General features: G+C 39.5%; 1 protein-coding gene across 41 annotated transcripts in view; it reads right to left on the minus strand.

Moving 5' to 3' along the window:
- The window catches only part of RIMS2 (regulating synaptic membrane exocytosis 2), a 570,974-nt gene that overhangs the window by 22,250 nt on the left and 524,265 nt on the right, over positions 1-24,459 (minus strand). Inside the window, exon 1 of one of the 41 annotated variants that reach the window (XM_007533669.3) lies at positions 23,761-24,133. The exons of the other annotated variants lie outside the window; for them this stretch is intronic. Within the exon in view, the coding sequence (XP_007533731.1) occupies positions 23,761-23,902 (142 nt within the window). The 5' untranslated portion in view covers positions 23,903-24,133. Of the gene's footprint in view, positions 1-23,760; positions 24,134-24,459 lie in introns of those variants that run through there. 41 annotated transcript variants of the gene reach the window in all.

The following is a 24,459-nucleotide window of genomic DNA, read 5'->3' on the forward strand; positions in this document are numbered from 1 at the left end:
GGGTGAGAGTGTTTTGCAGAAAACTGAGAAATTGTACACATGTACCAACAACTCTATTTACTGTAAACTATTAATCCCCCTCAATAAAAATATTTTTAAAGTTCATACAATAATTTTTAATTGAAAAAAGTCAATATGAAACTAATGAAATTTGTCACTAATTTTATTACATACGTCTTTTTTTTTTTAAATTACGAGCTGTATAGTGAAGTACTTGGGGATAAAATATTATGATGGATACAACTTATTTTACTCTCAAATCCTGGGCAAAATATACTGTGTGTGTGTGTGTGTATGTTGGAGGGGGTAGGCAGTGACAAGAAAACTAAATTCAACTAAAAAATGATCCTATTTGGAGTGGAACTAGTGCCTTGTACACATATGATTTCACCACTCTGGATTATTTTTTCACTCAGAAAGAGAAGGACAGTGAGGGAGAGATAATCACAACACCCAAACATATTCTGGTGCCTCAGTACCTCACATGTGTTGATTGAGATCATACCTAGGGGCTGTGGGTAATGCTGCCACTCTTACCTAGTGTGTCTCTGGACCTTTAAAAAATGAAATTTATTTTATTTGAGAGAGAGAGAGGCTAGAGGAAACAGAGAGAGAGAGAGAAAGTGTGTGTGCGTGTGCGTGTGCATGTGCATGTGCGTGTGTGTATATACTCCTCAGCTCTTGCTTATGGTGGTGCTGAGGATTGAACCTGGAACCTCTAGGTCTCAGGCAAATTGAGGAAAAACCACTGGCTATCACCTTGGCCCTAGTCTACCTTTAACAGCAGATGTTCTCTGTAACATTCTGCTTTTTTCTTTGAAAAATATTTAACAACAAAAGTTGCAGAAAACTGAATTACTAGATTCTAAAAGAAGGAAGGGGGGAGCTATTATTTCTTGACTTACTACTATGCAAAGATGTGCTGAGTATAAAATCTATTTCTAGCCTGTATGCCTATAACAGGGTAATCTGGTGATTATCTTACTTTTATTTTCTAGATGAGAAAATGTGCAAGTCACACAGCTGACAAATTATGTAGATGAGATCTGGACCTAATTAAAAAATTAAATGTATTTATTGTTGGACAGAGACAGAGAAAAATTGAGAAGGGAGGGGAGATAGGGAGAGAGACAGAGAGACACCTGTAGCCCTGCTTCACCAGTCATGAAGCTTTCTCCCTGCAGGTGAGGAACAGGGGCTTAAACTCTTTGTGCACTGTAGTGTGTGCGCTCTACCAGGTGAGAGAGAAACACCAGAGCACTACTCAGGTCTGGCTTATGGTGGTGAAGGGGATTGAACCTGGGACTCTGGAGCCTCAGGCATGAGAGATTGGTAGCATTATGCTATTATACTTTGTTCTCATAAAAAAATAGTAAAGTATCAGTTTTATTGCCAAACACTAACTTCATGAATATGATTACAAACACATTTATGATAAAAACCACAAAATATGCCAGAGATGGCTTATTCCCCTTAATAAACATGAGCATTTCTATCACCCAGAACATTACATTAGACCCTACACACACCAAAAAGTGGAGATTTCATTAAATGATATCCTATCAGTAAAATAGTGTTATATACATAGTGGAAAAATTGAAGAATTGCCAGCATATGAAATTGGAAAGTACACTGACCTCTTTGTCAAGTAATGGTCCCTTCCAAGTAAAGGGACCATTACATGGGGGCTGGGCAGTGGCACACCAGGTTAAGTGCACATAGTACTAAGCGCAAGGATCCAGGTAGTAGCCCCGGCTCCTCACCTGCAGGGGAGATGCTTCACTAGTGGTAAAGCAGGGCTGCAGGTGTCTCTCTGTTTTTTCTCCTCTATCTCCCTGCCTCTCAATTTCTCTCTGTCCTCTCTGCTGGAAAAATGGCTGCTGGGAGCAGTGGATTTATTAAAAAAAAAAAAAAAAGACCATTATGTAAAAAGACAAACTGAAGAATCTTTCATGAATACAGAAACAAGTCTTCTGTACAATTTTAGCAAATTGAGGCCAACAATGATAAAACTAAGTATTAATTGTGACAGAGTGGTTTTTTTCCTTGTGCAATTTTGGTTCAACAAAGGAGGGAAAATCAATTAACATAATCCATTACATAATCTACGGCATCAATGGGTTAGAAAAGAGAAAGCATATTATCATATCAAAGATGTGGAGAAAGGACTTGACAAAATTCAACACCTGCTCCTAATAAAAATTCTCAGTAGATTGGGAGTAGTTCCCCCAACTTGAATATCTACAAAAGCATTATAACTGATATTATACTTTAGTGGTGAAAACCTGAAGGATACAGATAATCTCTCATATTAGTAGAAAGTGAAACCTCCTTACAATGAATAAGCACCACAACTTACAGTGTTCCAACTGCCTTGTCTAACATGCTTGTTTGCCTAATTACTGCATCTAATGAAACAAAGGCATCGATTTGTTTTGGCAACATGCCTCCACCTTTTCAAGTGGAATCAAAGACTTAATTCTGAAAGAAGTACTCATAACTATGAGACAACTTGGGAGAAAACCTAGATGGGCTTGGTTATGTCTTGATGACTCTTTAACTCTAGTACCAATGGGAGAAAAAGTTTATTCTGCAAAAGGTAATGCCAAGAAAATGAAAACAAATGTTATGGATCACTAGAAATTATCTGTGAAAGTTATACCTGATAATAATATACTGTTGCTTAAAATATGCCAAACAAGCAAAAAAAATTCTGAAAATTCAGTAATAGGGACCAGGTGGTGGCATGCCCAGTAGACCTTTTCATGTTACCACGTGCAACAGGATCCAAGTTCTTGCCCCTGTTCTCCATCTGCAGAGCAGAAACTACAGGTGCAGGTCTCTTTCTCTCCCTCTCTATTTTTTTTTTTTGTTGCCCTAGTTGTTGCAGCCTCATTGCGGTTATTATTGCCATTGTTGGTGTTGCTTTGTTGTTGGATAGGACAGAGAGAAATGGAGAGAGGAGGGGAAGACAGAGAGAGAGGGGAGAGAAAGACAGACACCTGCAGACCTGCTTCACCGCGACTCTCCCTCTCTATTAATCTCTGACTTTGTAAGAAAAGAAAGAAAAAATTCACTTCCTATTTCACTTCCCTCAATCACTCTAAGTGTAGCCCTATCAGATAAAGTAAGGACTACAAAAACTGGATAAGGGCAAGAACCCAGCACACTTTAATGATGGTCCTTTAATGATGGTCCTTTTACTAGGCCACCCCATCATCCATTCCCCTAGTAAGGGAATCCTGGAATTCCCACCTAGACATGACCCATCATGACCTCTAACAGATCCCTCTACCCACCATTACTGGTCATCTCCATCAGGAACAACATCATAAGCCCTCTTGTGGGCCTCTAAAGCACCTTGCCCTCAATGTGGAACAACAATAGTAGGGACTGTCCCACTCTCCAGAAGGAGGCTGGGTCAACAGAATCTTCCGCTTGAGGAAGAATAGTTCTGAAATGAGTGCAGTCTAGAATGTTCCCTAGCTATGCTCATGGAATATGAGCTCAAACCTACAGGATGCAAAGGTTACACAGGCTCCTGTGCTAAATATGAATAAGTCAGATCAATGGGCTTTACAGTTAATGGTATTTATATACTTTTTCCATATATAGGAGCTACTCTCTGCCCTGACCCAGCTTTCTAGTCCTATCCCCAATTCTGACACCATCTTCCTAGACAATAATTTCAGCCCACCTGCATGTTAGCTGTCAGGCTAAGGCAAAAAGTCATGGGGCCCTTGGAATATACCTAAAATAGATTTCCTAGCTTCTTCCAACATGAAGACCCCAAATCTCATCTGCTCTATTCTTACTTTTAGGTTCCTGATTACTAAATAATTTGTTCTGGTTTATATCTTAATTCTTTTCAGTCATCAAGGTGCAGATGCTACCATGATGCCATTATGATTCCCTGGGCAGATGACGTCATCAATGTGGCCTGGAACTTTACCTCCCTAGAGCCCTAACCCACTAGGGAAAGACAGAAACAGGCTGGAGGTATGGATCACCCTCCAGTGCCTATTTTCAGCAGAGAAGAAAGAAGCCAGACCTCCTCTTCTGTACCTCATAAAGATCTTTAGTCCATATGCTTAAAGGGATAAAGAATAGGAAAGCTTCCAATGGAGGGGATGGGATATGGAACTCTGGTAGTGGGAATTGTGTGGAATTGTACCCCTCTTATCCCATAATCTTGTTGATCATTATTAAATCACTAATTAAAAGAAAGAAAAAAGTGACAAAGATGTCAAAGGGGAACTAGGTAGTTGTTGTGTAGGAACCAAGCCCCAATAAGAACCCTAATGATAAAACAACCTCAGGAATAAGAATCAAACAACCTGATTTAAAGGCCAAGTAAATACCTTAAGACATAGATACTTGACACCAAATAAAAGTCATACAGTTGACAAATAAGAGCTCCAGTTCACAAGTCATAAGAGGAGAGCAAATCAAAACAATTAGATACCAATACATGCCCATTAGAATAGCCTGGAACAGTGGCGTTACCAAATGCTGTGAGGGTGTTGTGCAATAGGAACTCTCATTGATGGTGGGAACATAAATTGCTAACGCCATCTTAAAAAAGAGTCTAATTGGTTTTTATTTTAAGAAACCAAGGGGCTACACCAGAGTGGCAGGACATCTGACTCCTATGTTCCTATTATAAGTTTCTACAATTATCAGTCCTGATTTTTAACAGAAAATAAACTCAGCCTTAACTCTTCTGCAGTAAGATTATTCTGTTTTTTTCCTATTAAGATTACAGTTTAGGAACCAGGCAGTGGTACACCTGTTTAATCACACACACTATAGTGCACAATAACCTGGGTTTGAGCCTTTAGTCCACCTACAGGGGAAAGTTTCACAAGTGGTGAAGCAGGGCTTCAGGTGTTTCTCTGTCTCTCTCCCTCTCTATTTCCCACTTTCCTCTCAATTTCTCTCTGTCACAATCCAATAATAAATTAAATACAAAATTTTTGAAGTTATGGTTTATCATTTTGATGCTCAACATTTATAAACAAAATAAGTTATAGCTCTCATAGCTATATTGCATATATATATATATATATATATATATATTGCTTGAAAATTTGTCATTTTATGGTATTTTTTGTTCTTACTGCCTGCTATCATTATTATGGGACTAATGTGGATCAAGTTAAAGTGCTTTAGATAATAATCAAGTCATGATCTAAAGAAATTATTTTAAAGTGCTCCATAACATGTTTGCTTAAGTTATTCACTTAAATTAACATCCAGAACAGATGACTGGATCCAGGAGATATAGGATATATACTCCATGAAATATTACTTTGCAAAAAAAAAAAGAAAAAAAAAAAGATGATATTGAGTTCTTTGAGACAAAATAGAATAGGAGGTGATTATGCTTAGCAAAACAAGATATGGAAGACAACTACTAATGGTTTCACTCATATGTAGAGTCTAGACAACTGATACGCATGAACTTGAAAAAAAAATACAGAAGCAAACAGTTTCTAAGATCGTGAGAACTATCTATGGTGGTTATCTTTGTAAAGTAGGAGGGTGGGGATACAGAACTTCAGTGGTGGGTACAGTATGGAACTATATACCCTGTAGTCTTACAGTCTTGTAACCCACTATTAGTCACAAATACAAAAAACAAACAAAAAAAACCCAGTTAACAGCTAAGGCTGTCTTTGGTCATGTACAAGTCCACTGATATTTGTATTTGTTTCTGTATCAAGAATGAGCATGAAATGCCACCAACCACTTTTTACTCTCAAGTTAGATATTTTAAGGTGAGGGGAGGCACTTTTTAGAATCAGAAGCTATAAATTCAGTCTCTTATTTGGCCTTCTGCAAACTCTGGACAGATAACTTGCTAAAGCTCAGAGTTCTTTGGGTCAAATGTGAGCATATGCTTAGCTTATGTTACAGAACATACACTATACAGATATCTTTAATGAATAGTTGTAAATAAGCAGGAATGAGGGGCCAGGTGGTAGCACACCTGGTTAAGCACTCACATTACAGGACCCAGGTTCACACCCCTGGTCCCCACCTATGGGGGAAAGCTTCACAAGTGGTGAAGCAGGTCTGAAGGTGTCTGTCTCTCTCCCTCTCTATCTCCCCCTTCCCTCTCAATTTTTCTCTGTCTCTATCCAATAATAAATAAATAAAAACAGTTTTTAAAAGCAGAGATGACAATTCATGTAAATTTTGAAAACTATCTACAAATCCTTATTTGAAAAATGACAGTAGTAATGTGAAATTATCTTAAGCTTGCAGAAAAAAGTATGCAGGGCCACATGATAACAGACTGGGAGAAATTATTGGCTAAGCTGGGTTAAGGGACTGCCATCACACTATATCCTATTCTATTCTGATTCTATCAAGGTGGTAGCCATTGAGCAGAGAGCAACAGATGTGAGTAGAGACTAGGAATTATGAGGCCAGAACCATTGGGCTTAAAATCTTTGCCTACTGATGTGTTTGGTTAGAATTATGTTTGAAGTTGCATGGAAGCAAACAGACTCTAAGACTGCTGGATTTTTGAAGAAATACTATAGGAAAAGAATATATATTAGTCCATTTCACAAAAGTTTAACCTCTAAGAAATCTGAGTTTCTTATTTATTTATTTTCAAATCTTTATTTATTAATTGCATAGAGACAGCCAGAAATCAAGAGGGAAGGGGGTGATAGGGAGGGGGAGACAGAAAAACACCTGCAGCACTTCTTCACCACTTGAAGCTTTCCCCCTGCAGGTGGGGACCAGGTATTCGAACCTGGGTCCTTGCACATGGTAACATGTGCGCACAACCAGGTGTGCCACCACCTGGCCCCCAGGAATCTTAGTTTCTTAACATACACTAGCAAGAAGAAAATTATGAAAGTTTCAAACCAGAATGAAGAACAAAAGACATGGAAATAAGACAAAAAAACTTTCTAGAAGATAAAATCATGCTTGCTAGAGAGATGAGAAAAACAAAGACTGTACTATCAGTTTACTATTTCTACAAAGTAGGATTTGATAGTTCCTGTGGATTACTGATCACTATATCTCTGCTTTTCCTGATGCTACCTTTTCTAGAAAATTTTTCCTTTGGTTACCTTGTTATCACTATAGCATTTAAGCTGGAGGTAGAGAACTCTTTAGGCTTACAGATACAGTATCACGAAAAGTCACATTTGGCTATGAGTTAGAGCACTACACACTTTCCATACAACTCAAAAAAAAAAAAAAACCCTAGAGACAAATTTAAGGGACTGAATATTTCTTATACACAAAAATAAAAGTATACAATGCAACTGCAAAACTTCTATGTCATGACTTTGGGAGGCAGGGCTATGGAGTAGCAGCAGCTGCTGTATTTCTCTCCTCTCCTCTCCTCTACCAGGTCAACTAGGAATACCAAAGGAAATAACCTGGGACCACAAGACAGGACTAGAACAACTTCAGGAACCAACCAAATCACTGGTGAGTGCAAACACGTGTGGCTCATGGACAGAGAAGAGCTTAGGGAGAGATTAAGTGGCTGGTAAAGTCCGGCAATTTACCAGTTGAGACACCAATTCCACTTTGATTCACCAACAAAAAGATGGCTGAAGGGAGAAGACTCCCCTAAGACTCAACAAATGCAACTGTGAGTCTCCATTGCTGGTGCCCTCAGAATCTGGAGCAGCAGCAGGGAGGCCCTGTGCTGACACCAGGGGAAAGAGAACTAACGAGGAAACTGAGGAGAAGAACTATACCTCGGTGGCCTACCACTGGGGCTTTGAGAGTCTCTTTGCAAAACCACTGGATTATCTCTGCCCCACCATGCTTTATCTCCTGGTCAGGACTCAGTGATTAAGCTAAGAAGTCTACTTATAGTTTAAAAGCCCTCAGGCTCCCAGAGCCTACATGGAAGAAAAAGAACAAAAGAGGCTTTTAAACCTCTGAGCTCCAACTCACAGATTAAAATACTATTGAAATAACTGTCAATTTCCACAACTATGAGCCCTTTAATTTCCTTACTTAGATACAAGTCAATCCAGGCAAGAGTGATCAGTAATGAGAGAGAGAGAGAGAGAGAGAGAGAGAGAGAGACCTCATAACAAACTACATAAAATGGTTAAACCAACAAAAAGAAATATCGGAGAAAAGAACCAGGACAAGAGTCCAGCTAAAAGCCCCCCTAAGGTTGAAGCACCAAATAATGAGGTTAACATCCAAACACTAATTAAGGAAATAATCACAGGTGAGTAAAGAGTTTGAAAGAATTGTCATCAGAAATGCAGAAACAACAAATGAGACCTCGGAAGAAAACACTAATTATCTCAAGATTATTAGAGGGCTGAAAACTGAAATAGCTGAGCTAAGAACACAACTAGCTAAACAAGCTAAAACAGTATCAGAACAGGGTAACAAAATAGATGAACTCCAGAAAACAGTAGAGGGGAGAGAGAATAGAATAAATGAGGCTGAAGACAGAATTAGCAAGATCGAGGACAAATTAGAGACAATTAAAAAAGAACTAAGAGATCTCAAGAAGAGATTAAGAGATACTGAAAACAAAAACAGAGACCTACGGGATGACTTCAAAAGAAAGAATATACACATTATTGGCTTACCAGAGGAAGAAAGAGAGGGAGGGGAAGAAAGCATTCTTCAGGATATAATAGCTGAGAACTAAAAATCTATAAGAATGGCGTTAAAATATCTTCAGTCTTTGATATCAATAAATTTCAATGGCCTGAATACACATATTAAAAGGCAAAGAGCAGGAAGATGGATTAGAAAACACAACCCAACAATATGCTGTCTACAGGAAATCCAGCTAACTCAACAAGACAAACACAGATTCAAAGTGAAAGGATGGAAAACTATCATGCAAGCCCACAAAAAAAGGGCAGGAAAAGCTATTCTCATATCTCACATGATAGACTTTAAAATAAATAAAATTTTAAAAGATAGGATTGGACACTACTTAATGCTCAGTGGATGAGTCAATCAAGAGGACTTAACAATTATTAACATCTATGTACCCAATGAGAAGCAATCTAAATACATCAAACATCTACTGAAAGAGCTACAGCAATATATTAATAGCAACACAGTCATAGTAGGGGACTTCACACCCCACTCTCTCAACTTGACAGATCATCAATAAAGACATGAGGGAGCTAAATGAGGAGAAAGATAAACTTTAATATTGAACATTTCAGAGTCATTCATCCCAAGAAACTGGAATACACATTCTACTCGAGTCCACATGGGTCATTCTCAAGGATAGACCATATGTTCGGTCACAAAGATAGCATCAGCAAATTCAAGAGCATTGAAGTCATCCCAATCATCTTCTCTGACCACAGTGGAATTAAATGAACACTTCACAATCAACAAAAGATTAGTAATAGTGCCAAAATATGGAAGCTAAGAGTACAATACTCAACAACTACCGGGTCAAAGAGGAAATAAAGGAAGAAATCAAAATGTTTGGGAGAGTTCAATGACAATGAAGATGCAAGCTATCAAAATATTTGGGGAAGAGCTAAGATAGTACTGGGAGAGAAGTTCATAGCCATACAAGCACACATTAGGAAACAAGAAAAAGCACAAATAAACAGCCTGATTGCACATCTTAAAGACCTAGAAAAAGAAGGACAAACAGAAATAACTAAAGTTAGGGCAGTAGTAAATAACAGTGAAAATAAGAAAACCATCCAAAAAAAAATAAATAAATGTTGGTTCTTCAAAAGAGTGAACAAAATCGACAAACCGTTAGCCAGACTTATAAAACAAAAAGGGAGAAGACAAACATAAATAAGATCATAAATGAAAGAGGAGATATCACAACAGATACCACAGAAACTCAACATGTCATGGGAGGCTTCTATGAGCAACACTATGCCACCATGCTACAGAACCTGGAAGAAATGGATGATTTTCTAGATACCTACCAACTTCTAAAATTAAGTAAAGAGGAACTAGATAACATGAACAGGCCCATCAAAGATAATGAAATTCAACCAGTTATCAAAAATCTTCCCAAAAATAAAAATCCTGGACCAGATGGATTTACAAATGAACGCTACAAAACCTTCAAAGAAGAACTAATACCTCTACTTTAAAAAGTCTTCCAGAAGATTGAAGACACTGGAATACTCCCTTCCAGCTTATATGAAGCCAACATCACTTTGATACCAAAAGTAGACAGGTACACAACTAAAAAAGAAAACTACAGACCAATATCTCTGATAAACATAGATGCTAAAATACTGAACAAAATTCTAGCCAACTGAATACAGCAGTCTATTAAAAAAAAATGTTCATCATGACCAAGTGGGGTTTATCCCAGGGATAGAAGGTTGGTTTCATATACATAAACAAATCAACATGATCTACCACATCAACAAAAGCAAGACCAAAAACCACATGGTCATATCAACAGATACAGAGAAAGCCTTTGACAAAATACAACATCCCTTTATGATCAAAACACTACAAAAAACGGCAGTAGATGGAAAATTCCTCAAGATAGTCAAGTCTATATATAGCAAAACTACATCCAACATCATACTCAATGGTGAAAAACTGTAACTCAGATCATGTACTAGACAGGGCTGCCCACTATCTCCATTACTGTTGAACATAGTGTTGGAAGTTCTTTCCATAGCAATCAGGCAGAGGAGCAAGGAATTAAAGAGATACAGATTGGAAGAGAAGTCAAACTCTCCCTATTTGCAGATGACATGATAGTATACATAGAAAAAAACCTAAGGAATCCAGCAATTATCTTTTGGATATCATCAGGCAATAAATTATGTTGTCAGGCTACAAAATTAACATTCAAACTTCAGCGGCATTCCTCTATGCAAACACTAAGTTAGAAGAAGTTGAAATCCAGGAATCAATTCCTTTTACTACAGCAACAAAAACAATAAAATATCTAGGAATAAACCTAACCAAAGAAGTGAAAGACTTGTATACTGAAAATTATGAGTCACTACTCAAGGACATTGAAAAAGACACAAAGAAGTGGAAAGATATTCCATGTTCATGGGTTGGAAGAATTAACATCATCAAGAATATACTACCCAGAGCCATCTACAAATTTAATGCTATCCCCATCAAGATCCCAACCACATTTTTTAGGAGAATAGAACAAATGCTACAAATGTTTATCTGGAACCAGAAAAGACCTAGAATTGAAAAAAAAAAAAAAAAAACCATCTTGAGAAGAAATAAAAGAACAGGAGGCATCACACTCCCAGATCTCAAATTTTATTATAGGGCCATTGTCATCAAAACTGCTTGGGAGTGGAACATGAATAGACACACTGACCAGTGGAATAGAATTGAGAGCCCAGAAGTCAACCCCTACACCTATGGACATCTAATCTTTGACAAAGGTGCCCAGACTATTAAATGGAGAAAACAGAGTCTCTTCAACAAATGGTGTTGGAAAAAATGGGTTGAAACAGATAGAAGAATGAAAGTGAACCACTATATTTCACCAAATACAGAATTCAATTCTAAGTGGATCAAGGACTTGGATGTTAGGCCAGAAACTATCAGATACTTAGAGGAAAATATTGGCAGAACTCTTTTCCGCATTAATTTTAAAGACATCTTCAATGAAATGAATCTAATAACAAAGAAGAATAAGACAAGCATAAACCTATGGAACTTACATCAAATTAAAAAGCTTCTAAACAGCAAAAGAAACCACCACCCAAACCAAGAGACTCCTCACAGAATAGAAGATGATCTTTACATGCCATATATCAGACAAGTGGCTAATAACCAAAATATATAAAGAGCTTGCCAAACTCAACAACAAGAAAACAAATAACCCCATCCAAAAAGTAGGGGGAGGATATGGAGAGAATATTCACCACAGAAGAGACCCAAAAGGCTGAGAAACACATGAAAAAATGGTCCAAGTCTTTGATTGTCAGAGAAATGCAAATAAAGACAACAATGAGATACCATTTCACTCCTGTAAGAATGACATACATCGGAATTGTGACAGCAGCAAATGCTGGAGAGGTTGTGAGGTCAATGGAACCCTCCTGCACTGCTCGTGGGAATGTAAATTGGTCCAACCTCTGTGGAGAACAGTCTAGAGAACTCTCAGAAGGCTAGAAATGCCTTCTACCCTATGATCCTGCAATTCCTCTCCTGGAGATATATCCTAAGGAACTCAACACACCCATCCAAAAAGATCTGTGTACACATATGTTCTTAGCAGTATAATTTGTAATAGCCAAAACCTGGAAGGAACCCGGTGTCCAACAATAGATGAGTGGCTGAGCAAGTTATGGTATATATACACAATGGAATACTACTCAGCTATATATAGTGACTTCACTGTTTCCAGCCCACCTTGAATGGAGCTTGAAAAATGCATTTTAAGTGAAATAATTCAGAAACAGAAGGGTGAATATGGGATAATCTCATTTTCAAACAGAAGCTGAAAACCAAGATCAGAAGAGAAAACACAAGTAGAATCTGATCTAGAACTGATGTATTGCACTAAAGTAAAAGACTCTGGGGTGGATGGGTGGAAGAATGCAAGTCCAAAAAGGATGACAGAGGACCTATTGGGGGTTGTATTTTTATATGGAAAACTGGGAAATGTAATGTATGTACAATAACTATTGTATTTACTATCAAATTTAAAACATTAATTCTCTAATAAAGAAATTAAAAAAAAAACTCCTATGTCTTTCAAAACTGGAAGACTGCCCAAACTACCTGTTTCCCACTCTCAACCAGGCTTACTTAGCTTACAGTTTCTTTGCCTGTGCTTTTGTAGCATTCTGTATTTCCTCCCATTAAAGCAGCATTATGGTATTTTATAAATAAATAAATAAAAGTATACAATGCATATTTTAGAGAAGTATAAAATTTTACCCCTGAAATAACAACTATATTGTTAAACATTTCCCCACCCTACTCCCAAAATACAAAGTGTGCATGGACACCTGGGTACCCAAAACCTACAATTTAAAATTGAGAGCCATATTGTAGACCTAAGATTTTTGTTTCTATAGACTTTTTTTCCCTTTATTGTCTGCTTCCATAGTGAGAAAAATAAGCAGATAATAAATAGTGTTATTCAAAGAAATGAAAAATGGCAAGCTATACAGAGTATTTTGCACTAGCAATTATATTAATAGATGAGTATTTGTTTCTTGACTTAGCAGTATTTGAACCCCTCCTTCTGTCTGAGAGATATCCCATCCTCTAACTATAGAATTCAAAACTGGTGGGTCGGGTGGTAGCACAGAGGGTTAAGCGCACGTGGCACAAAGCACAAAGACTGGTGTAAGGATCCTGGTTTGAGCCCCCGGCTCCCCACTTGTGGGGGAGTCGCTTCACAGGTGATGAAGCAGGTCTGCAGGTGTCTATCTTTCTCTCCCACTCTCTGTCCACAACAAGGCTACAACAGTGCAAGAAAAGGGGAAAAAAATAATAAAGGCCTCTAGGAGCAGTGGATTCATGGTGCAGGCACTGAGCCCGAGCAATAACCCTTGAGGCAAAAAAAAAAAAAAAGAAGTCAAAACTGTCACTTTTCCAGTCTATCTGACAACTAGCCTATGAGCACAAGGCCCAGAGTCTGCTGATCAGACACTGGCTCAAACTCCAAATCTGAAGCTACTGGAGCAAAGCAGCAAAAATATCACAGAGAGGTGCTGTGGCCATGTGCAGTGGCTCCACATCAGTGTGGGCAAAGGCTCACGCTATGATCCCTGTTCCAAGCAACACTGCAGTGTGGCAGAACTATTGTGCAGTCTGGTTGGAGCAGCATTCCTAAATTCCCAAATTGTTGAGTCACCATAGAGACTTTAGGGCTTATCCAATATTCCTTAGCAAACACATGTTCCACCTACACTGCTGAAATTCATTTCCACTGATTACAATAAGGTGTTCTACATAAACTATATAACATACATGTTTCAAATATCATTTTTGATAAAAAAAAATGCTCCCAACTTAAGTGGAATTACGTATACCCAACTTCCAAGCAAAACTCAAAGAACAAAGAGTATACTTAAGAATAAAAAGGGGGAAGGAGCTGGGTGGTGGGTGGCACACCTGCTTGAGCATACATGTTACAGTGTACAAGGGCCTTGGTTCAAGCCTCCCAGTCCCCACCCACAGGGAAAGCTTTTGAAAGTGGTAAAGCAGGGCTGTAGGTGTCTCTCCATTTCTCTCCTCTATCTCCTCCTTCCCTCTCAATTTCTGGCTGTTTCTAGCCAATACATAAATAAATAATAAAAAATGTTAAAGAATAATAAAGGGGAGATGTTTCACCAGGTTTAAGCTCCTTGGCCAACAGATGGGATCCCCTGCATGGAGACAGATGCATAAGGGGTAGCACTGTGGTGTCTCTCCTTCCCTCTCTCCCCCTCTATTCCACTTTATTTGAAAAAAAAAGTCTTCCAGAAGTGGATGGATCAAGAAGGCAAAGTCCCAACAATAACCCCAATGGAAAAAATGTGGGGCAGGGAGATGGTTCATTCAATAAGGGTACACACTTTGCCATATGTGAGGCAAACATATAGCTCCAGATGGAGAAGAAGCTTCATGAGCAGTGACACAGTGTTGTGGTTTCTCTCTACTCTCTCTCTCTCTCTCTCTCTCAGCCTTTTACCTTCTATCTGAAAAAAGAAATTCCACCTCAGAATTATGCATAAATCCCCAAGCAACAAGAAAAAAATAGAAGAACAAAAGGAAGGGGCTGGGTTGTGGTGCACCTGATTAAGCACATATGTTACAATGTACAAGGGCCCAGGTTTGAGTCCTCAGTCACCTGCAGGGAGAAAGCTGTAAGAGTGGTGAAGCAGGACTGCAAGTATCTCTCTGTTATCTTTCCCTCTCTATCTTCTCCTTCCCTATCAATTTCTGGCTGTCTCTATCCAATAAATTAAGATAATTTAAAAATTAATAAAAATATTTATTTTAATGATAAAAAAGAAGAAAAAGCTCATTATTGTACCCGCAAGAATAGAAACAACTGGGAGTCAGGCAGTAGTGCAGCGGATTAAGCACATGTGGTGCAAAGCACAAGGGTCAGCATAAGGAACCCAGTTTGAGCCCCCGGCTCCCCACCTGAAGGGGAGTAGCTTCACAAGGGGTAAAGCAGGTCTGCAGGTGTCTTTCTCTCCTCCTCTCTGTCTTCACCTCCTCCCTCTATTTCTCTCTGTCCTATCCAACATCAACGACATCAACAATAATAACTACAACAACAATAAAAAAAAGAGCAACAAAGAAGAAATAAATATTTTTTAAAATCTTTTTTAAAAATGGAAACAATTGTTTAGCTAGTATGGTCCATTCTATGCCATGCACAAAAACAAAACAAAACAAACAAACAAGCAAAAAAACAGATACTTTCTCAGTTACTCACTTAACTCCTTGTCTTCTAAGCAGTGACTCTACGGAAGGCATTGTGATAAACAGTAAATACAAGGAATGACACATAATTCCTGATAATTTTATAATTTAGTAGGCAAGTCAGCACTTAAATTATGACAATCCAACATATCTACCAAGTTCTCTATGAGGGGCATTGAGCAAGGAAGCTGTGCTATCCAACAGCACTTTGTGAGAAGGATTTAAATGTGCTGATTCCACACTGTCCAGCCAGGTAGGCACTACCCACCTGTGGCTACTGCAGACCTGCAATGTGACCGATGAACAAAACTTTAATTCAATTTAAATTTAGCTGCACAGGTCCTGTGAAAAGCAGCTTTACACACATGTGGAACACAGGTAAAGCAAATGAACGTGCAGTAAGAAAATTAATCAAATTTAATTTTTTTTTTTTGCCTCCAGGGTTATCACTGGGCTCAGTGTCCACTTCTCCTAGTAGCCATTTTTTCCAGCTTACTGGATAGGACAGAGAGAAATTGAGGGAAAGGAAGGGGAGATAGAGAGGGAGAGAGAAAGAGAGATACTTGCAGAGCTGCTTCACGACATGTGATGTGTCCCCCCTGCAGGTGTTAAATGAGGCATGAACACTGGTCCTTGAATGGGTCCTTGGCTTAGTACTATGTGCCTTAGTTGGGTGCACCACTGCCTGGGCCCTTAAATTTAACTCTTAAACCATGAAAAAAAAATATGGTGGTTATCAGAGTAAAAGGGCTATTAGAGAGAGAACAACAGATGAATGGTTCCATTTGGTGTAATGGCACAGAACTTAGGTGGTGGATCTGGTGAGTTGTGTGTACACACACACACACACACACACACACACACACACACACACTCTAAACTATGCTCCTAAAACATTACCATATTGCAAACCATTGTCAAATCAATAAAAATAAATTCAAAAATAAAAATGGGGAGGTCAGGCGGTATGCACCAGGTTAAGTGCACATGGTACGCAGTGCAAGGACTGGTGTAAGGATCCAGGTTCGAGGCTCCCAGCTCCTCACCTGCAGGAGGGGTTGCTTCACAACTAGTGAAGCAGGTCTGCAGGTGTCTATCTTTCTTTCCCCTTCTTTGTCTTCCCCTCCTTTCTCGATTTCTCTCTGTCCTATCCAACAACAACATCAAAAACAATAATAATAACCACAACGATAAAACAACAAGGGCAACAAAAGGGAAGGAAGTAGCCTCCAGGAGCAGAGGGTTTGTGGTACAGGCACTGAGCCCCAGTAATAATTCCGGAGGCAAAAATAAGTAAATAAATAAATAAAAATAAGTTTAGCTGCACATGAATTCACAGATCCAGAAGTTTAAAAAATAAGCTAAAATATTTTGAAATGGGATAACTGAGGGATAATAACATTAATTCACAGAATGTCTCCAAGAAAGTACTATTATGTGCCCTTTACAAAAAAAAAATGAGGAAATTAAAGCTCAAAGAAGTTAAGTACCTTGCTCAGGACACACAACTAGGAATAGGTGGGAATCACAGTTCAAATCCAGATCTTACTCTCCTCTATGCATTTTCTCTCCTGCCTGCAAAGATTCATGAATTTTATGAAGATGTCACGAAACAGATAAATTGATCTTTGAATGGCACTTAGATTGGGCCCTGCATGGTGACTGATGAACAGAAAGGAACAAAATTTGGAGGCAAAGATGTTAAGTTTTGCTGAATTACTACTGGACTCCTAAAGGACCTTGAGAGGTAAGAAAGCTAAGCTGTTGAGGAATCACTTTTCCCCCCTGGGGGTTGCGGGAGAAGATTTGACTTTATTTCTCTTTTTAAAGATCATGTATTTACCTATTCATTTTTTAATAGAGATAATCAGAGAGACACCAGGGTTCTGCTTACCTCTGGGATATGAAAAGGTATTTTCAGGCAAGGTGTTGGCACAGCTGAGTAACTGATTGAGTGCACAATGAGCAAGGACCTAAGTTTAAGAGCACAGTCCCCACCTGCAGGAGGAAAGCTTTGCAAATGGTAAAGCAGTGCTGCAGGTGTCTCTCTTTCTCACCCTCTCTATCTCCCCTGCCTTTCCCTCTCAATTTATGGCAGTCTCTATCCAATAAGTAAAGATAATTTTAAAAGGCAGGCATTTCCTATTTTTTTTTAATTGGGGAGGATTAATGGTTTACAGTAAATACAGTTGATACATGTATGAAATTTCTCAGTTTTCTGCAGAATACTCTCACCCTCGGCCTAGATCCTCCACCATCATGCACCAGGACCCAAAAGCCCCACTACACTCCCCTGAGTCCTTTACTTTGGTGCAATACACTAAGCCCAGTCCAAGTTCTACTTTGTTTCCCTTTCTGTTCTTACTTCTCAACTTGTGACCATATATGAGATCAGCCCATGTTCTTCCTTCTTTCTGGCTTCTCTCACCTAACATGATTCCTTCAAGCTCCCTCCAAGAGGAGGTTAAGACTGTTAATTCATCATTTTTAGTAGCTGAGTAGTATTCCAATGTGTAAGTAAAGTAGTTCAGAGAGGGAGTTGGGCAATAGTGCTGTGGGTTAAGCCCATGTGGCCCCCAGCACCCCACCTGCAGGGGAGTTGCTTCACAAGTGGTAAAGCAGGTCTGCAAGTGTCTATCTTTCTCTCCCCCTCTGTCTTCCCCTCCTCTCTCCAGTTCTCTCTGTCCTATACAACAATGACAACAATAGTAACTACAACAATAAAATACAAGGGCAACAAAAGGGAATAAATATTTTTTTTTAAAGAAGTAGTTCAGGGGAAGTGACTGCAAAGGGTGGAGAAGTCACAGATTCTGGCAGTTTCAGAATGCTGAGGCTAAAAAAAAACAAGACTTTGGGTGTCAGGCTAAATGCTTTATATTTAGTAGGAGATAGGAGATAGGATTCTTCTAAAAGCTTGGCGGGAAGAACACTGTCAAGGTGAAGATAATGTTTAAGAAAACTGCCTTGGGGCAATGAGGTTGGCAGGAGAGGAGACTTAGTGGGCAGAAAGCAGGTTGGGAGTCTGTCAGTGATTTCAAAGGTGAGCTAATGTGGTCCTCGGCTACCAAGGCAACAATGTGAATGGAGAAGAAGAAAGAAAACTGAGCAAAGCTGAGAAATGAAGCATTTCCTCGAGCAGAAGTCAGATATTGCTCTGTGGGCCACATCTGGTCAATAGATATGTTTTGCTTGGCCCAAATAATGTTTTCAATTTGTTTTTAACATAACGGCTTTAGATAACCATTCACATTTAATGCTGTTTTAGAGGAAAAGGTGAATTTGTCAGCTGTGGCCTGATGCTCAGTTTGGCATTAACTTTTTAGAACTGAATGTTTATAGTTCTTTTTCGGATGGGCAAGTCTTCTCTGGCTTGTTGCAGAGCCCTTTCCTTTGCCTTTTGTATCTCACTGGGCCTACTTCACTGATGTGCATCACTTTCCTGGTCCCTGATCTATGAGAACAACTGTAAAGTTAATATAGTCCCTTCAGGGTAGGATTAGAGTGTTGTGGGGGCACTGAGAAATGTTACACATGCACAAACTACTGTATTTTACTGCCAACTGTAAACCATTAATCCCCCCAATAAAGAAAAAAATAATAAACAGTTCTTCCATTAGGAAAAGTCTTAGTCCTAAGAAATGATACTTCAAGAGGCCAGACAGTGGTGCATTAAGTGCACATAGTACTATGCGCAAGGACCTGCATAAGAAACCAGGTTTGAGCCCCCCATTTCCCCCTCCTCAGTGGGGATGCTTCACAAACTGAAGTAGGGCTGCAGGGGTGTATCTTTCTCTCTCCCTCTCTACCTCCCCGCCCCTCTAAATTTTTCTCTGTCCTATCCAACAAAATGGGAAAAATGGCCACCAGGAGCAGTGGATTCATAGTGTAGGCACTGAGCCCCAGAGATAACCCTGGAAGCAAAAAAAGAAAAACAAAATAATACTTCAACACTAAAAAACTGATACAGTTCATTTCTATGCTCATCTTTTCTTGTGATTTTTCAAAAACTGTTAGGAGATAGAACAAATGTATCAAATATTCTTAATCTGATAAATAGTAAGAGACCAATTCCAATAGTAGAGAATAATTATATTACATCATAACCGTCCTTAGCAGCAGTGCAATGTTGCCATTACAACTTTCTAGTGGGTTTCTTTTGCACCTCATTATTTATAAGCTGTCTTGTTCTGATTCTAGGAAGCCTACTGAAGGATGAAAACAATTTGGGTTTCAATTTATCTTGTGCATTGGTTTTAAATTCCTTTAGGGATACTGTCTGTGCACTTCACTGTGAAAGACTGGTTTTTAGAATCAAAATAATAGTTAATAAACACTCTAAAGTGCTGGGTGGTGATGCACCTGGTTGAATGCACACATTACCATGCACAAGGACCTGGGTTCGAGTCCCCAGTCACCACAGATGTGCAGGAGATCTAATACTGCTTGTGAGAAACTGCATCCATGTTTAGCCGCCACTTTTTTTCAGCACCCTTCTCTAATTCTTAAATTAAATTCTTATCTCTTTCAGCACTCTGGGTTTCACCTTCCTAATGCTGCACAGCTATTAGTTCTACTAATGTCTTTTAAAATGTAAGCTCTAAGAAGACAGATGCAAGTTCACCTAACGGGGTGACTTCTTTAGCTACTAACTCATTATAGAGCCTTCATAAATATTTCTGAGTGAGTGAATACAACAGAATATGGTTTCTAAGTAAACTCATTAGCACTGCTTGTGCAGAATCATAATGGATGAATGTGTTTCACAAGAATGAAATAAGAACAAGGAACAGGAAATCGAGCTATTTGAAATTATTTCATTATTGTATTACTTCTGAAAAGAAAAGAGACTAAAGTTGAGCAGGCCTGCTGACTGATAGATTAATTCAGTTAGAGCATACTGGCTGATAGAATGCTAGTCTCTTTATACAAATTATTTTTCCAACAGTCTAAAAGTATCTGTTGCAATATCTTCTTTTTTGTAAGTTAGAATGTATTTCACAGTTATGACAATAATAACATATTCCTGAATAAGCTCATGAGAATATTTATTCACATGAACTTAACATGTCCTATATGGGTATCTCAATAGGAAAAAAAATGTGTAGAAGTGATCTCAAACATTTATAACTGCATAAGGTATGCTGAAATGTCCTTAAAATTTTCAGAACTTTCAAAGGTGAAAGGAATATTGCCATATAAAAGAAGAACATATTTCTTCTCCTGGCTGCAAAAATCAGCTGCAGCCTAGTGGAAATGCCTTTTATTTATAGGGAGTGCTTCCTCTCCATTTAGTAGTAAAGAACTATGCTTCACTTTGAAAATTCTAATTTCTTTATGGAACATTTTGTCTTGGCAACTCAAGAAGTCATATTATTGGGACAGAAAAATTGTTGCAATTTCCCATGTGTGCATGTAGAAATTTCCAATGGGATTCGTTTACATAAGCTAAAGTTAAGTGAATATCCTTTAACTTTGGAAAATGAATCATATTTATGTTGCCTTATGTAAACCAAGAATTTCAGTTTCAACTTGGGGAAGAATGATGATAGTGTATCAAGAGCAAATTCAACACTGAAGACTTGATGGAATCTTTTTCAAGTTGGGAAATGTGTCTATAATCATGTATGTTATATTTAAAATGCTTTTTTCCAGACATATCTGGGATTGAGTTTCACCACTTACTGTGTGACTGTGACCAACAATATGCAAACAGTAAGTTTAGCCTGGAGTGAGCAGAGAGGTTTGTTCTAGACTGCCTGGGTCCATATGTTAACTCTATTACTATCTGAATGACCCAGGATAAGTTTCCTATTTCTTACTGCCTCAGTTTCCTCCCTTGTGAATTGAGGAAAATTAAAGGGACTGCTTCATAAGGTTGCTGTAAGTCTAAGAGGGGAGTATACAACAAGTTCTCAGAATAGTGCCTAAGGATGGGGGTCAGTGCACCTGGTTAAGTGCATACATTACAGTGTGCAAGGACCTGGGTTCAAGCTCCTGGTCCCCACCTGCAGAGGGAAAGCTTCACAAGTGATGAAGCAGTGCTGCAACTATCTCTCTGCTTCTCTCTGCCTCTCTCTCTCTCCCTTCTTCTCAATTTCTGGCTGTTTCTATCCAATAAATAAATAAATATAATAAAAAATTAAAATGAAAAGAAAAGAGCCTAAGAATAAATTTATTTAGCCAGTTTGATTTTTTTTTTTTTTACTGATTTATATTTCTTGAGGTTTCAAAGATTCAGGTATAGAAAACAAATGGAAAATTAATGTACAAATAAAAATAGCAAGGGCTTAATGTGGAAATGAAAAACCATGCTTATCTAGGAAACTGCCCAATTGTTAAACCTGAACAATAAAGTAGAAGAAATGTGCATAGCTATAACTAGTAAATATGTTTAAACCAGACATATTATTATCCCTCTGTTTTTTTTTATTAGTGACTTAATACTGATTTACAAAATTACAAGATAACAGGGATACAGCTCTGCACCATTCCCATCACCAGAATTCTGTATCCCCTACCCCTCCTTGGGAAGCTACAGTAGTTCTCCCAAGGTTGCAGATATGGTTAATCCTCCACTTTCTAGCTTCTTGCTTCCCACAGGGAAAATTTATGTCTACCTGTTTGTAGGGCAGGTATGTTTTTCTAAATTAGATCTTACCACAGATTTCCTAAGAAAAGGACACTGTCACAGAATAAAAACAAAACAAATTTGATTATATACAATAGAGTAGATAAGATAATAGCAAATTTAATTCTTACTCTTAATATAAAGATGATCATGATTTTCACCTAGCATATCAATAAAGTAATACGCAGGATTTCAAAGGTTGGAATACTATTATTTAGCAGTAGTTTCTGTGGTGGACAAATTATATTTTCAGTGCTACTCATTAATCTCAAAAGGAAACTTTATTATCTTTATTTATTTATTTATTGGCTAGAGACAGTCAGAAATTGAGAGGGAAGGGAGTGACAGAAAGGAAGAGAGAGAGAGAGAGAGACACCTACAATACTGCTTCACCACTTGAAAAGCTTTCCCCCTGCAGGTGGCGGCCAGGGGGCTTGAACCTGGGTTCTTCTTCTGCATTTTAATATGTGCACTCAAGCAGTGCACCGCCACCCACCCCCCTTAAAACTCTTCATTAAAAAAAAAAAACCTCAATTTTTCTAGCCTTTAAAACTTTGTGGAGCATTACAATTACTTGGTGAAAAGTTTCAAACTCTGAGTGCCTTTCCTCATGTCTCTCATAAACATGCCTTTATTTCTGTTACCCCTCAATCTGTCCACTGCATCAGCCTTTCCTTTCAGTGGTATATTCAACTTTTATAAGCTGTGAGACTCCTGTGTTGTAGATATTTTCTATTCACAGACTTTCTGATGCCTATTATTAGCAATCCTACTGTTGAAATGTCCTATATGTACAAAATATCTTATTTTTCTACAATGCACATTCCTTTGACTAATTTTCCATGAGATCTTTATTTCAAGCTCTGTCCTGTTATCACAAAACCCTGCTCTAATATAAAGGCTATTTCAGAGATTTCTACCCATAGGCAGTAGAGGGTTGGATTGTCACAGTCATCAACCATAAATCTGAATATCTAGCTGCTGCACTAAGGGTCTGAACATTGCATGGGATAACTGGAATAAACTTAGTATCTTATTGCATCAAAAGAATGTACCTGACACTAACATTTGGATCATGACAGTTTCAAGCACCCTGACCTGATATTTTTTTCCCCTTAGAAATGTATTCTGATCTTTGCCTACCACCTGTTGTTTTGTCTGAACAATGCTATGAAATGCCTAAGTTTTACAAATAAATACCCCTTGAATCTCGGGATGGGGGTTACACACTTGACACTATCCTAGTTGGGGATGTCCTATTTGTGTGCCCCCACCTGGCCTCTTCTGATTAACTGTATGGGGACTGGCTGTGGTTATTCTCTCTCCACCCTGGGCCCTAGTACCTGGCTACAGCTCTTCACCCACCTATTCTCTATACTCCTGCTTCAAAGTTTTGCTGCTGTTATTTCCCTTCATTGCCAAGTGTTTCTGATCTCATGTCCAAAAGTTAATGCTGAGCCTGCTGGAGTACACAAAGCACAGTGCAAGCCAACCGGCCTCTTTTCCTCCCACCGACTTTCCATGAAGTCCACCAGGAGATCCCCAGTGAGTGCCTGTGCAGAGTAACCCTTAAACCCCAAGTTCTGAGCTAACCTGGACGCGCTCTGTCGGTTGGGGGGTGGTGGTGTCCCAAGCAACACCTGGAGAAGCCCGGGGGCCTGCAGGGTGGCGCCCCTGGGGGCCCTTGTCCCTGCTCCGGCTTTCGGAGGCGCGAGATGGGGACAGTTTACATGCACACTGCTTATGTCCAGCCTCACCTCCTTCTTCCTCTTCCAGAGAGTTCATGCAGGGGAAGTAGCCCGCCAGCGCCTCGAAGGAGGCGGAGAGGCTGCTCCTGCTCTGGGAGCGCTGCATGGGGCGCCCCGCCGCGCCCGCGCCCCCCAAGCCCTGCCGGCCCATCTTGGCAGACGACCCGCCCTTCCCGCGGTATAAGATCCGAGGCGTCTTGGCGGCGGGGCGCGGACACCGCAGCACTCCGGGTGCGGGGTGGAAGGTGCAAGGGCTGGGACCGCCTGCTGGCCGCGCGATGCGGCCTGGACGCGGCGGCGGTGCCGGCTGCGAGCACCTCCACCTTGCTGGGTGAAGTCCTCAGGAGCAAGTCCCGCAGGCGGGCGGGCTGCCGTCCGGCGATGCAAGTTGCTGGTTTGATTCCTGAGGGAGCAGAGGCTCCCGGAGGTGTTATTGTGCAGCCCTCCCCGCGCGGGGCCAATAAGCAGGCGGAGAGAGGCGGCGGAGTCCAGCCCTCCCCGCGCAGGAGCCAATCGGCAGGCGGAGAGAGGCGGCGGGCAGCTTCGAGCGCTCAGCCGGGTGGGCAGCTCCTCCTGTCTCCTTCCCCTCCCCAACCCTTCAAGGAGGTGAGAACAGGCAGGCAAGAGATACTCCAAGTCAGGGATGGGGATCCCGATGGGAGATATATGAAGAACTTCAGGTTTTTTTAAAGCAGTGTTTAGACACCT

Source organism: Erinaceus europaeus, chromosome 1 (assembly GCF_950295315.1).
Source record: "Erinaceus europaeus chromosome 1, mEriEur2.1, whole genome shotgun sequence".
In the NCBI taxonomy this organism is placed as follows: domain Eukaryota; kingdom Metazoa; phylum Chordata; class Mammalia; order Eulipotyphla; family Erinaceidae; genus Erinaceus; species Erinaceus europaeus.